Raw genomic sequence first — 13,498 nt, forward strand, 5'->3', positions numbered from 1 at the left:
GTTCAAAAAAATTTATAAAATAAACACCGTAGCATTTTTGTTTGTATTTGACGAATATTTGTCTAATCATAGACTAACTAGGCTCAAAAGATTAATCTTGTAAATTACAGCCAAACTGTATAATTAGTTATTACTTTTACCTATATTTAGTGTTTCATACATGTGATGGATAATTTAATTTCTTTGCAATTTTTTTTTGGAAACTAAACAAGGCCTGAATAGCAAAATCATCGAACCAAATAGTACTTGAATTCAACCCGATCCCCCTTGCAAACGCCTATCGAACAAGACTCTGAATTTTATGTTTGCCTTCCAAAACAAAATTTAGGCGAATATATAGTGTACTTTTAGTCGGGTGTATCTTTAAGGGAACCAAAAGTATTAAAATGCACATTCACAAAGACGCAAGATAGCATCAGTATACATGATATACATTTGCACATGGCATCGGGCTGCAACTTTTTGCAGACACGATGAAATTTTGACTTCTCTTTTCATCTTTTGTAAGGTAAGGGAAAAAACTTCAAGATCCTATCTTTGTGGTGAATTCTGATTTTCAGAATCACCCGTTCAAATCCAGAACTGAACAATTATTTACCATGGCACAGAGCACTTCGTGTCAGCGCCACTTTTCTTCACTTGAGACTACACACTAAGCTTTCTCCAGCAGCGCCTTTGCACAGCTTCAGAGACTCACATTTTTCACAAGGTGATGTGTAGAACCTTCGCCCAACACATCTATACCGCAGAGATTCTGAATATACCTCCACGAGCATCAAAATGAAAATTTAGCCCTGTGACAGAGCTTAAATACCTGAATATATGTGTCCTGAGATTTGTCTCAGGAAACGTATGTCAGCAGCTTTCTGTAACAACTAAACGTTGTAGTTGCTTTAGAGGAGACAAGAGCTGGGAGAACGCTGGCCTTTTGCTCGGATCGCTGCCAAAAAAAAATGACGTTCAACATCAGTGGGCCAACCGACGCAGGGAGAGAGAGAGAGAGAGAGAGAGAGAGAGAGAGAGAGAGAGAGAGAGGGGGCTATAGATTAAATGAGTCTTACTTATCCCAGCATGAAGATATTATGCTAGCCACCTGAGGATCGACATCCTTGGGAATGTCTAGTCGTCTATTCTGGAATCCAACTGCTCCTACAACTTGCATGGGATTCAACCCACTCCATGGTACACGCATGGTTGCTAGTTCCCACAGGATTACGCCAAAACTGTAGACATCACACCTAAAGCCAGCAAAAAAACATCAACTTTCGCTGAAACAGCAGCAATCGAAAAGAGCAACATGTCCGTGCAACTCACTTCTCATTAGATGGTTCATTTCGTAGTACCTCAGGTGCCATCCACTCTGGCTGCAGGCCAACAGAAAATGCTTCGTAAAGATGTGATTATTTATAGATTTATTTATAAAAAACATGTTCTGCAGAACAAGAAAACAAACGGAAGGCAATATTATTGTAGAACATAGAGCATCAATAATAAAATCTTGAACCAATGTCTATGTATCTACTTGTTTTTCCATTAAACAAAAGCAGTGGTTTTAAGTTAAACATAGACACACGAAATAATTATGCTGAGGATTAAGTCCCCACTGGACAAGCTGGAGAAAATCTGGCTTGTAAATTGTGGATTGTTAAAAGCCAGAAAAGGTTAGAGGAAGATGGATTGTGAGCTAGAGACTGTTAAAAGCTGCTTCCACAAGTTGACCTGTTCCTGTTTGTACCTGAAAGCGAATAGGGATTGCGTGGAAATAGCAGATTTATTAATCAAGGTACAGGGGTACATGTATATGTAGTCCAGAGATCTTGGGTTTATAGAAACATAACCAAACAAGATCTCATCCCCTATTCCTATCCATAACCAACAGAAGAGAAGGCCGGCGGGCTATAGGAGGGCAGGTGGCACACAGCCGAGGCCCAGTTAGCTATATACATAAACACATATATGCCTAACAGAGTAACAGGATCGGCTAGAGCTTTTAAAGCCACAATACACAAGTTCTAGCTGATCCAAAGAGGGTCCACCGTCCACATAATGCAAGATGCCGCTTCCTAAGATATGGAACTATGGGAAATATTTCACTTGTGCAGATTTGTGTCCTTATGCAACCAGAAATCAATTTAATTCCAAGATAGCTTCGCTATTTGCAAAAGAAGAATCTTTCTGTAGTCATGTATTAGACCTAGATCAAGTGCATGTGCATTTTGTTTTGCATGCTCAAATGATGTGTTTCGAATAGTTTGCCAGCACTATATTGCCGCTCCGAACCAATTCAAAAGTGACTACTCTAATGGTCTACAGAATAATGGCATCTCCCTTCCCAGACTATCCAAAACAAGTGCACTAAAAAAAACACCCTCAAACTGGGGGGCTAAGAAAGCCCCCAGGTATAACATTAGGAAAGAGCAGGTCAAGAAGACCCCAGAACCCCTGTCCCACCTATATACAGTGGCACTGTATCCCATGTGAGAAGAACGACCACAACCAAGGCCGCAACTTAGTCCAGTGCTTTGGCGTGGGATGGATGAGAGGACTTGTTTAACCCCAGCTTGAGATTCTCTCCCGCAGGGAGTCGATCCAGGACCTGAGGCCCTTTCGCCCCCTAACCAACTCAGCTAGAGGCCCTTTCGCCAAAACAAGTACTCTAATGCTCTAAAAAAGAATTCAGTATATTCCTAGCCAATTCTGGGCTATCGCCTTGCATGAGGACTCATCGGCTTCTTCTCCAGCCACAGCATACACGGCGCATCGACTGTTATGACTACGGGAGGATGTTACTTAACAGCTTCTTCTCCAGTCTTACCGTCTGTGGCGCTCCCGCTGTGACTGCAGGGGGATGTTAGAGTAAATAGGATAGTACCACATTGTGTACTCACATAAGGTGTTAGTCCTATGTACCCTATATAATCAGTCCATGAAGCCCAATGCAATATATAAAATATTCCACCAATTATATTCTCCTTCAAATTCCAAAACAAGTACTCTAATAATTGATGCATTTTTAAGTAGAACATGTGACATGTTTCAGTTGACAATTTAGCATTTGAGCAAGAGTATAGTATAATCAGAATCTGCTCATCATGAATGCAACTACAGTTTTCTCACCTTGTCTCAATTAAGTTTGTCTAAATGAGTTGTGTTTGTGTTATTCTTTCCTGCCTCACTTAACACCTCTTTTATTTGGTGAATCCGTAGTTTCAGTGTTCTAGCTGTTAGCGTAGTATATTCTAGGTTTATCCTCCCTCCAGTCACAGATAAGTGAAGATTTGGGCTTATCTTAAGCCAAATATTCCAAAGTTTGGTTAGAAATTACTTTATTGGGTTTGGATATTTGAAAATGACACAAGCAGATTTGTCTCAAAACAGTGTTTTATTGAAGTACATTTTCACTAAGCTTTATAACTATTTTGCAACAAAAAAAAGTAGTTTTCCAAAGGTTGGAAGTACCACTTTTTTGTGATTAGGAGTGGCATCTCAAATAATAAAACAATCCATATGAACAAATAAAAACATTAACGGGGGAGGGGTATTACTGTTCCAGCAGTCGACTTAGAGGAAAGAAAAGTATGATGTTTCAACCTTGACATGCCAAAATCAGACACCTGCCAAGAAAAGGTAGATATGCATATTATGTTGAGCTCCACAATGAAGTTTTGGTGATATAAGCGTAAAACGAATGCATAATGAGCATGGATTCCTCCAAAGTAACTACTTCAGAGAGTCTAGGGAAGATACAGAACAAGTTACTTGTAACTAAATAATAATAAAAGGTAAATAAACAGCAATAATGAACAATGCATGTCTTGTTCTAAACTGATAAATAATCCTCCCCCTGTTCCAAATTATAGTTCACTAAGTCAAACTTCTCCAACTTTGACTAAGTTTTTAGGAAAATATATTACTTATAAATGCACTATAACATATTACATGGAGATTTTTATGGAACTAATTTGGTGTTGTAGGTATTGGTGCATTTTTTCTATAAACTTGGTCAAAGTTAGAAGTTTGACTTAGGACAGCCAAAGTGAACTATAATTTGGAGCAAATGGAGTACTACATTACCTATTGGAGACAACGCTAACAAGAAACACCCCATAGCTAATGTACATGGAACCCAGTATTTGCTTTACTCCAATTAAATCATAATTCAAAGGTTCAGGGGTTTCGTGTATCATTGAGATTGGATAACAGTGCACCATGCAAACTGATCACTGACACTGACTATTAGGAAGAGTATTGAACAGGGCAAGGAATCAATCTATTAGTTGCATACACAGAAGCAACAAGCTAAGTGCACTCTTTAAATCAAACATTTTATCACCACAGAAAATAGCTGTGAGATGGTATAGAGGGGAAAGTCACCTTAACAACCCAATTTTTATCCACTAAAAGATTAGGGGATTTCAGGTCACGGTGAACAATGGTAGGATGGCTAGAGTGCAGGTAGTTCATCCCTTTTGCCTGAAAGAATACAATATTAAACAGCTGCAAAGAACAAGCCACAATGTATGTATTAAACAGAAAAACAACTTGCCCAAGTTTTTACCACATCTAGCGCCATTTTTAGCCTCCGTACTTCATCAATTCGACTATTTGGCCTATGCAACAGGCGATATAGACTCCCCCTAAAAAAAGATTGTTGTACTGCTGTAAGAACTCTTCGTATTCATAATACCATACCAAGATAGGTTGAAATTATCATTTGCCATTTTGACTAGAAACAGAGGAGGTTGTACAAACCTTGGGAGGTACTCAGTTAATATAGAGAGATTAGGAGGTTGTGTCACATATCCCAAGAAAAGAACAACATTGGGATGCCTTAGCCTTGACATTATTCTCACCTAAAATGTAACAAATATAATCTTAGCTGAGGGAAAAGAACCCAATAATCATTATTCATTAAGCTCCAGTTGGAACAGGGATGCATGTGGTAAAATTTAACTTACTTCACATTTAAATTGCTCTAGTGAAACACCTGATAAATCCTGGTCAAGAAATTTCTTCACTGCAACCTCCTGGAATTTACAGGAAAATACATCAGAACAGAAACCCCAAAGAATCAGAAGTCAAGGGAAGACTGCATATGTTCCTCCATAGAATTGGCCAGCCGAAATACGTATTCTTGAAGACAAGAAAAGAACTTTTGAATGATTAATATGAAGGTTCCTACTTCCTAGTAATGTTAAAGCATATGGACTACAGGTCAAGCTGACAGCTCAATTTGATAATACACATGCAACATGTTCATAATTATTGACTTGTGCATCACATGATTCCTAGTTCAAATTTCTCTATATGTTGTGCATAAAGGTAAACTGGTGCAGGTAAACTTAAACATTTTTTTTGCCTTATTAGGAGCAAAACCTGATGCACAATGCTTGCCTTCTATCCATTAATGTTTATCCACATATGATATAAAGATGGCTCTGTTTAAGATGGTTTTCAAACTTTACATCTACAGGAATTGCTCAAACATGTAACGCCCCCATTGCATAATGTATAATCACATGTAATGTAATCATGTCATTCCATGCTTGGGTAGATTTAGTAGAGGAAAGAATGTTAATACAAAAAGTTAGTATGTGTGAGTTCTTCAGAACCATATCTGCAGATATTGCAGTTACAGAGAGAGAGAGAAGAAGAAAAAAACTTGACAATGGGGAGAACCAACCTTCGGCTTTGTCATAAGAGGGAAGTGTATGCCTAACCCAGTAGGGAGGTACTCATGCAAAATCTACAAGCGCCAGGGTTCCAGCCCCAGTGGGCAGTGCGCAGCCCCTGAACTAGAGGCTCTATCAACCAAGCCATCACTCGGTTCTTAATATTATGTCAGCAATTTTGTTTGCCTTGCTCAAAGTTCGGTTTACATTTTACAGCCATCAACAATCCAGGCAATAACTGGGGCAGTGAGCAGCCACTAAACTGGAGGGTCTACCAACAGAGCCATCACTCTCACTCGGTTCTTAATATTATGTCAGCAATTTTGTTTGCGTTGCTCAAAGGTTCGGTTTACACTTTACAGCCATCAACAATCCAGGCAATAACTAATCAGGAAAATGAAGGTGAAATGCTCAATGAGCTACAGGTGAAGAGTAGCATGATTTCCCATCAATTACACAGATTTGTCAATCTCAAAAACAAGCTAAACTTCTAATGTTCCAATGCCTGTAGCCACAAGCCACAGACTTTGTGTACCCATCAGCTATAGATAGCACACATTTTTACTCATTAAACAAACTAGAACTAAAGCATAAAGACAACTACATAACAATTTATCAGCATAAGCAATAAGCAAACAAACTATCTCTTGTTATCTTATGATCAATAATGTTTATAGTACACTATGTTCAATCCCTAGAAAAATGTCATGCAAAAACGCACTATCAGAATATCTGACTTACCGTGCCATTCCAGTCTGCATGATAAACTTCCCCATAGGAACCTGCAACAATATAAATCCAAAGTTTATGACATGGGATTGCCATAGCCAAGAAACAAACAGAAATAAATAGTACATGGAAATGAAAAGACCAATTAATTGCAAAAATACAACACAAAAATAAGTTTACTCTTAACAGTAACAGCAGTAAATGCCAAAAAAAGGAACTTGAAGGAATTAACACGGGGAGCCTCAGAGTGAAGTCTAACTAACTGTTTTTTTATCCACAATAATTCTTTTTCACTTTTGCTTTTCATGGCCTCAAAGATAAATTTTGAAAATTGATTGTTGGCTGTAGCTTTATTGATAAAAGTTATTGAAAATTTAATGCAAAGAAAAATGTCTTTATTGTGTCATTTAGGTATCTTTGTGTAGTTGTGAAAATTAAAAGTAGACGATTTGAATTTCCATATTTTAGAATTGCAGCAATCTAGGAGTGGAGGAGATAATAACATTAGCATGGTAGTATTTTGTATGCCATAGTCGTCGTGTTTCCCATGGGGATTCTCGTAACTCATCTAGAGTTCTGTTACTCGCTAGTGAGTAGCTCAAGTTGGGTTTGGCCAGAGCTAGAGGTGTTTCACATCTCCTTGCTCTGATGCCAAACAGAGGACTAACGTATTTTGGTCATGGTCATGCTTTTATGTTTTCATAGGTGTCTTATGCTGCTTTTTCCCTAGGGGTTGTGTGGGTGGGTGACTGTGTGTTGTTCAGGTTTCTCTGTACCCATTTATTCTTTTTAATCTAATGATATGCAACTCTCATAGTCTCATGCATGTCAAAGAAAAGAAGTAGTTTGTGTGCCATTTAGTATTCAGAAGGTTTAAAAGATTACCAATGGGATTAAGTGAAATCAGAAAACAGCAGTAAAGCTTCAAGAGAATAAGTACATGAAAGTTGCCATCACTTAGTTTCAGCAATATAAAATAATAAAAATAACGGTGAAGCCATAAGAAATGGTTCCACCGATTTGTAGTAAGAGAGGAAAAATGATCAGTCAATTATTGTGAATCATATTTTTTGTAGACATTATTAAAATGTACTGATTTATAAAGCTTGGCTTTGCAGTTAAATAGAATAAGTACTCTTAGTGGAAAGCAGTATTTTATCTTCAAGAAGGTGGTACTTCACTGCCTTACTGGTAAAAGGCTATGAATTAGGCACATACCTAAACCAATACGTTCTCCAATATCAAGGTCTTCCCATGGTATTTCGTATTCAGCAACATCATCTATAACAGAGCTGATAGTTTTCGCACTAGACCAGCTCAACTTGTCCAAATTTCCATTGCTGCTTCCTGACATGTTCACCGAAGAACCTTCAGTAGCCCTTTGATCCTCAATGGAAATAGCACTAGCAGTATGACCATGCAAGTCCAAATCTCTGATGACTTCTTCTGTATTTTCCGCAGGGTGTTGTGCATCTTCATCAGGTGGTGAAGAATCTTTAGCTACAAAAGCATTTGGCAAATTTTGCGTTGTTTGAGAAATTAATAACCATCCTGTACTTTCTTTCTCATGAATGTTGTGACTATTTTGATCAGATAGTAAATCAGAGGGTAGCAATGCGCCACTCTCCAAAAGTAAGTCATGCAAATTTTGTGCAAACTGTGGGTCCACTACTTCAGGCACAATATACTTGGAAACATCATCAACTTTAACATGCTCAGAAATCTCCCCTTCATTTTTTTTCTCAGAGACAACATTTTGTTTATATTCTGTCTGAGATAAATCTCCCAGGTGTGAACTCGTGAGCGCTAAAATAGAACTGTGACCAGATGAGCATCCTCCTATGGCATTTTTGTTCTCATATCCACCATTTATCTGCTCAAGAGCTAAGCACAATTCTGCAACACTCTCTTCAATGGCATCACTGTTCAGTTGGCTATTGTTGGAGTCCTGGAACTGACTCCCAGAAATGTCTGAAGGGATTAAGGTGCCTGGAGCTCCCATCAGATCAATAATATATTCCGTGCTGCAACAATTACAGTACATATGGTTAATAGCTGTGAACAATATCAAAATATTCAGTGCTGCAACAGGTTTTTTTTGTCTTTCTTCCCCTTTTTTGTTGGTCAGTCATGTTTCGTTTGAACTGCCTACCCCAACTTGCTTGAGACTAAAAGACTTTAATATTGTCATCGTGTCAATCTTAAAATAGGATCAAGTATTTGAAAGATGGTAAAGAAACATGCAGATACCTGTCAAAATCAACTTTGACCAAGTTAACAGCTCCTTCATCTGTTCCAGTATAACATATTCCTTTCACAAGCTTACATGGTAGCTTAATTCGGTCAGCAAGTACCTGAAAACAATTTGGTTAATTTAGTCAGCAAGTACATGAAAACAATTTGGTATATAGTCCTACCCAAATCTCTACTTTTAAGCAATCAAATACATTTTTTTAGAGAAACTGTTTGGTCATGTATCTGGCGGACTGGCACTCTGTGGTAGACATTCCTACCCAAATCCCTACTTTTAAGCAATCAAATAAATTTAATGGAGAAACCCTTTGATCATGAATCTGGTATCACAAATACACAATCCACTGGTGCAGATTGACAAAATAGGCTGGCTTCTTGAGTTGACCACAACATAGGACTTACATAAATTATCTCAACTGCAACACGTTAGTGCTACACCATTAACCATAAAAAATCATAACTAGAAATGCTTCTAGCAACAAAGCCAAGAACACAAAACACGATGCGTTCAAACCTTCTACAAGTAACATCACTCCTGCTGTCCTGCACGACAATTATGACCACAGACCATGGCCACAGAATGACACGAAGAACACATACGAGAATGTCTGGTTGTCCTCTAATACACTATTCTTTGTCATTCTCATTCTCAACATCTTCTCCTGTATGCGCTCATGTTAAGTCCCAAACAGCCAAATGTCAACACCGACAATGCTGATAATTTAGCACAGCCACTGCAACCTTATCATCTCAGTCCACCATCACCGACCAAAGAGCAGACACCACACACTGGCTGAATCAACTCACTGACTAAACTAGAATCGGGCAGCCACAGGCACAAATAGAAACTACCAACCCTGGGACATAAGTATGTAGGTTGGTTTGAAAACACTTTCTATCCCACTATTTAAATTCATAAACCCGAAGTTCGAATGCCCAACTATATGCAATCCCATTTGAAAAGATTATGTTCAAATTGTAAGTTCTCAGCATGAGTAGAACAATGTTTAAAATAGATATACACAAAGGGCCATCTTAAGTTCTGAGAAACCAATTCTAAGCTTGTTAAATCGCAGTTAAAGTTCTATGCTTTTGTCTTGAATCTTCCGCGGGTAATCTAGCATTCAAATAGAAAGATTGGAAAGAGTGAATGTATAGGAACGATAATAGCTGTGCACAAAGCACCAAACTATTGCGCAGTGTCATAGGTTAACGATCCAGATATAATCATATGACAATATGGAAACTATTAGCATCCTTCCCTATACTCTTTTGCTATCTAACATCATAAGATAACTATCAGATTAAACATAAAAGATGATGCAGGATCCTAAGTCACTAACCTTAAATAGCAGTGATCTGTGCCGCGACAGCCCAACCCGAAGCGAACCAAGTGGAAGAACGACACTGTTTAGCTGGAGAGAGAGCTCGCGGCTCTTGATGCTCCATTCCCTGTTCATACCATCAGCATCCTCAACCAGACCACCCATGGCATTAACAATGAGACCCACAATCTTCTGTGCAATCTCAGCTGAAGCAATGCCACCATGCCGTGCCCTAGCCTGCGCGGCAATCTGTGCAGCCCTATCTTCCAGTCGTTTTAGGGCAGGATCGTGCTCCCGATCCACCAAGATGGCCAGGAACGGGACGTCGCGCCCAGGCGGGACCGCCCTGAGGTAGTGGAGCGAGGGGAACTTGGCCTGGAAGCCAGGATGCAGCTGCGCGCCACAGACGTCGTAGAAGCCGTCGGGGAGGTGCTCGTCGTAGTTGACGACGCTGTGGTTCCAGTACCGCGCGGAGAGGGCCTCCGCGGGGCGGCTCCGGTCGTGGGGCCCGCACCCGGCGGCGGACCCGAGGCTGATGAGCTCGGCGGCGCGGATCTGGACGGAGTCGGCGTCGACGAGCCCCGCGTGGTCCGACGCGGAGATGGCGAGCGCGAGGCGCACCTGGTAGTCCTCCTCCAGCCGCGTCGTGGCCGCCTCCGCACCGAGCCCCCTGGGCTCCTCCGCCGCCGCGGGGGCGACCGACACCGACACAGCCGCGGCGGCGGGAGTAACCGCCGGCTGCGGCGGCTCGGGAGCCCCCGCCGCAACGACGACCGGCGGCGGCGGCGGCGGCGGCGGCCCCGAGCGGCGGTGCCTCGGGCGGTGGTGGTCGGGCGCCGCGCCCCCGCCCCCGCCCCCGGCGGGGCCCCCGGCGAGGTGGAGCTTGCGTAGCAAGTGCTTCATGCGGGACATGGGCGTGGGCGGCGGCCCGGCGGCATGCGAGGCCGGCACCGAACCCCACACGCCTCCTCTCCTCCTCCTCCGGCGCCGATCCAATCCGATCCGATCCGAGGCAGCAGCTACCGAATCGCGGTGGGAATTGTCGGAGCCGAGACCGATTATTATTCAAATCAAATCGCTTCGCTTCGAGCGATCTACCTATCCATTCGTGACCTGTGGTTGTTTTTGTATTCTGTTGGGGGAGCCGTCGTGGATGCTTCGCGCTCGGGGTCGACGCGGCTCGGCCTGGATGGAAGAGGAAGGCAGACGCAGACGCAGGCGGCCAAGCGGCGACAGGGAGCACCAATACCTTGCTCTCCGTGCATTTATTATTATTTCTTTTTATTATTAATTATTACTGTTATCAATAACACCGTGTGCTGGCACCTGCCGCTGCAAGTGGTAAAATTGAAATGGTTTGACGGGCGTGGTTGCCAACGGAGAGGGGAGCCGAGATGGAATGGAATGGATAGATGAGTCATGAGCGCGCTGACGTGAAGAAATGGATGGATGAGCGTCCTGACGTGGCAGTTTGTGTCGGGTCGGATCAGGTCCGTCCGCTCCTTCCGTCCTTTTCCAGCGTCGTCTAAATTTTCAGGTTATTACTTAAATTTGATTTGATTAATATGCAGAAGTATTTTGTATTCTAAAAGAGACGGAGAGAGTGGTTTTCGATGTGCAAAGTCTAAGGTGCTGTTTGGTTCAACTTTAGGCCTTTTTTAGGGCCTGTTTAGATTGAAGATGAAAAATTTTTGGGTGTTACATCGGATATGTCGGAAGAATGTCGGGAGAGGTTTTTAGAAACTAATAAAAAAACAAATTACATAACTCGTCAGAAAACTGCAAGACGAATCTATTAAGTATAATTAATCTGTCATTAGCGCATGTGGGTTACTGTAGCACTTAAGGCTAATCATGGACTAACTAGGCTTAAAAGATTCGTCTCGCGATTTTCAATCAAACTGTGTAATTAGTTTATTTTTTTATCTATATTTAATGTTTCATGCATGTGTCCAAAGATTCGATGGGATGGATGAAATTTTTTGGGTGGGGAACTAAACAGGGCCTTAGTTTCCAAAAAAATTTGCAAAATTTTTCAGATTACCCGTCACATCGAATCTTTAGACGCATGCATGAAGTATTAAATATAGATGAAAATAAAAACTAATTGCACAGTTTGGTCGAAATTGACGAGACGAATCTTTGAGCCTAGTTAGTCCATGATTGGACAATTTTTGTCAAATACAAACGAAAGTGCTACAGTATCGATTTTGCAAAAAAAATTTGAACTAAACAAGGCCTTAGTCACTTTAATAGCTAAACACATTGACTAAAAGGAGCTAAAATAGTTTAGTTTCATTAGTCACTTAAGAGTAGCTAAAATAATTTTAGCCAGCTAAAATTTAGCAAGAGAAAGCAAACGGAGCCTAAGAGTGGTTTTCGATGTGCAAAGTCTAAAGCGCTTGACGCTGAGAGCACAACTAGCACGGAAGCAGCCTAGCTCGCTAGCGACACACAGGAGAGTAAGGCCGAGCTCATAAAAACCTGTCATATGAGAGCACTCACGATGCAAGATTCTATCACTGTGGGGGTATAAACCTCTATACCCTTACGGCTAGACTTGGGCCAGGAGGCTTGGCCCACTACGAGACGAGCTCAGGGGTTGATCCGACGGCTTGGAGTTCCGTGCAAGGAAACAAGACGTGGAGATCAAGCAAGATTCTAGTCGGATAGAATAGGAATTGATATCGAACTATCTATTGCAATTGTAACCGACTAGGATTAGTTTCCAGATCTGTAACCCTGCCCTCTGGACTATATAAGGAGAGGCAAGGGACCCCCCTAAGTCATACACATTATCTCTCAACACAATCCAAAACAATCAGACGCAGGACGTAGGTATTACGCCAACTCGGCGGCCGAACCTGGATAAAAAGCTTGTCCGTGTCTTGCGTCATCATCAAATTCGTAGTTTGCGCACCGTCTACCGATAAACTACTACCGTGGGTATACCCCAAGGTAGACTGCCGACTAGCTTTCGTCGACAGTGGCGCGCCAGGTAGGGGGTGTGCGTGCAACTTCTCCGGCGAACAAGATGGTCACGATCCCAGCTTCCGCGGCCGTGCCGGAAGGCCTCACGTTCACCGTCGGCCAGATCACGTGGACGACGTGCAGCGGCGGCCTCACGACCACGGTTTCGAAAGAAACTCAGATCCGATCTGAGATCACGCCATCTCCGACCACTCGTGTGGCGACACCGAGCGCCCGACCACCGCTCCCGCTCTATAAGGGAAAGAAGATCGACTGCTCGGACTTTCTCCAAGCGATTGACCACGCTGATTCCAAGCTACTCGAGGCTTCCCAACTAGTAGACAAGATCCTGCGTCAGCCTGGCCAAGCTGATCCAGCGGATTTTTTCAAATCCCACCGGCCAACTCGTGTCGGTACACACGAACGGCTGGGAACGTTTCTGACGATAACCTCAACACTCTCAGGACGATCCGTCAAGTTCAAGAAGGAAGATTATCCTTGCGGCCTGAACAACTCGGCCTCTCTTTACTCACGGCACATCCAATCCGT

At 42.0% G+C, this 13,498-nt stretch overlaps 1 protein-coding gene across 2 annotated transcripts; it reads right to left on the reverse strand.

Moving 5' to 3' along the window:
* LOC8085533 (serine/threonine-protein kinase EDR1) lies at positions 338-11,217 on the reverse strand. 2 transcript variants are annotated; one of them, XM_021459365.1, is made up of 13 exons: positions 9,998-11,217; positions 8,652-8,755; positions 7,620-8,425; positions 6,414-6,454; positions 4,959-5,027; positions 4,753-4,853; positions 4,559-4,637; positions 4,375-4,473; positions 3,546-3,614; positions 1,315-1,364; positions 1,062-1,238; positions 815-940; positions 338-738 (listed from the first exon to the last, which is right to left on the reverse strand). In XM_021459365.1, the coding sequence occupies exons 1-12, from the start codon at positions 10,889-10,891 to the stop codon at positions 856-858; spliced, it is 2,574 nt and encodes an 857-aa protein (XP_021315040.1). In that variant the 5' UTR covers positions 10,892-11,217; the 3' UTR covers positions 338-738; positions 815-855. The 2 variants fall into 2 exon arrangements, with proteins under 2 accessions (XP_021315040.1, XP_021315039.1); XM_021459364.1 differs by having other exon boundaries at positions 338-940.

This window comes from Sorghum bicolor, chromosome 4 (assembly GCF_000003195.3).
Source record: "Sorghum bicolor cultivar BTx623 chromosome 4, Sorghum_bicolor_NCBIv3, whole genome shotgun sequence".
Classification (NCBI taxonomy): Eukaryota; Viridiplantae; Streptophyta; class Magnoliopsida; order Poales; family Poaceae; genus Sorghum; species Sorghum bicolor.

Bases quoted from the DNA above. Each gene is read 5' to 3' on its own strand.
- LOC8085533 (XM_021459365.1), bottom strand. From the start codon at position 10,891: ATGTCCCGCATGAAGCACTTGCTACGCAAGCTCCACCTCGCCGGGGGC. The intron at 4,854-4,958 runs GTAAGTTAAATT...GTTACATTTTAG, and splicing joins TAGAGCAATTTAAATGTGAA to GTGAGAATAATGTCAAGGCT. The intron at 1,239-1,314 runs GTGAGTTGCACG...TGCTGGCTTTAG, and splicing joins AATGAACCATCTAATGAGAA to GTGTGATGTCTACAGTTTTG.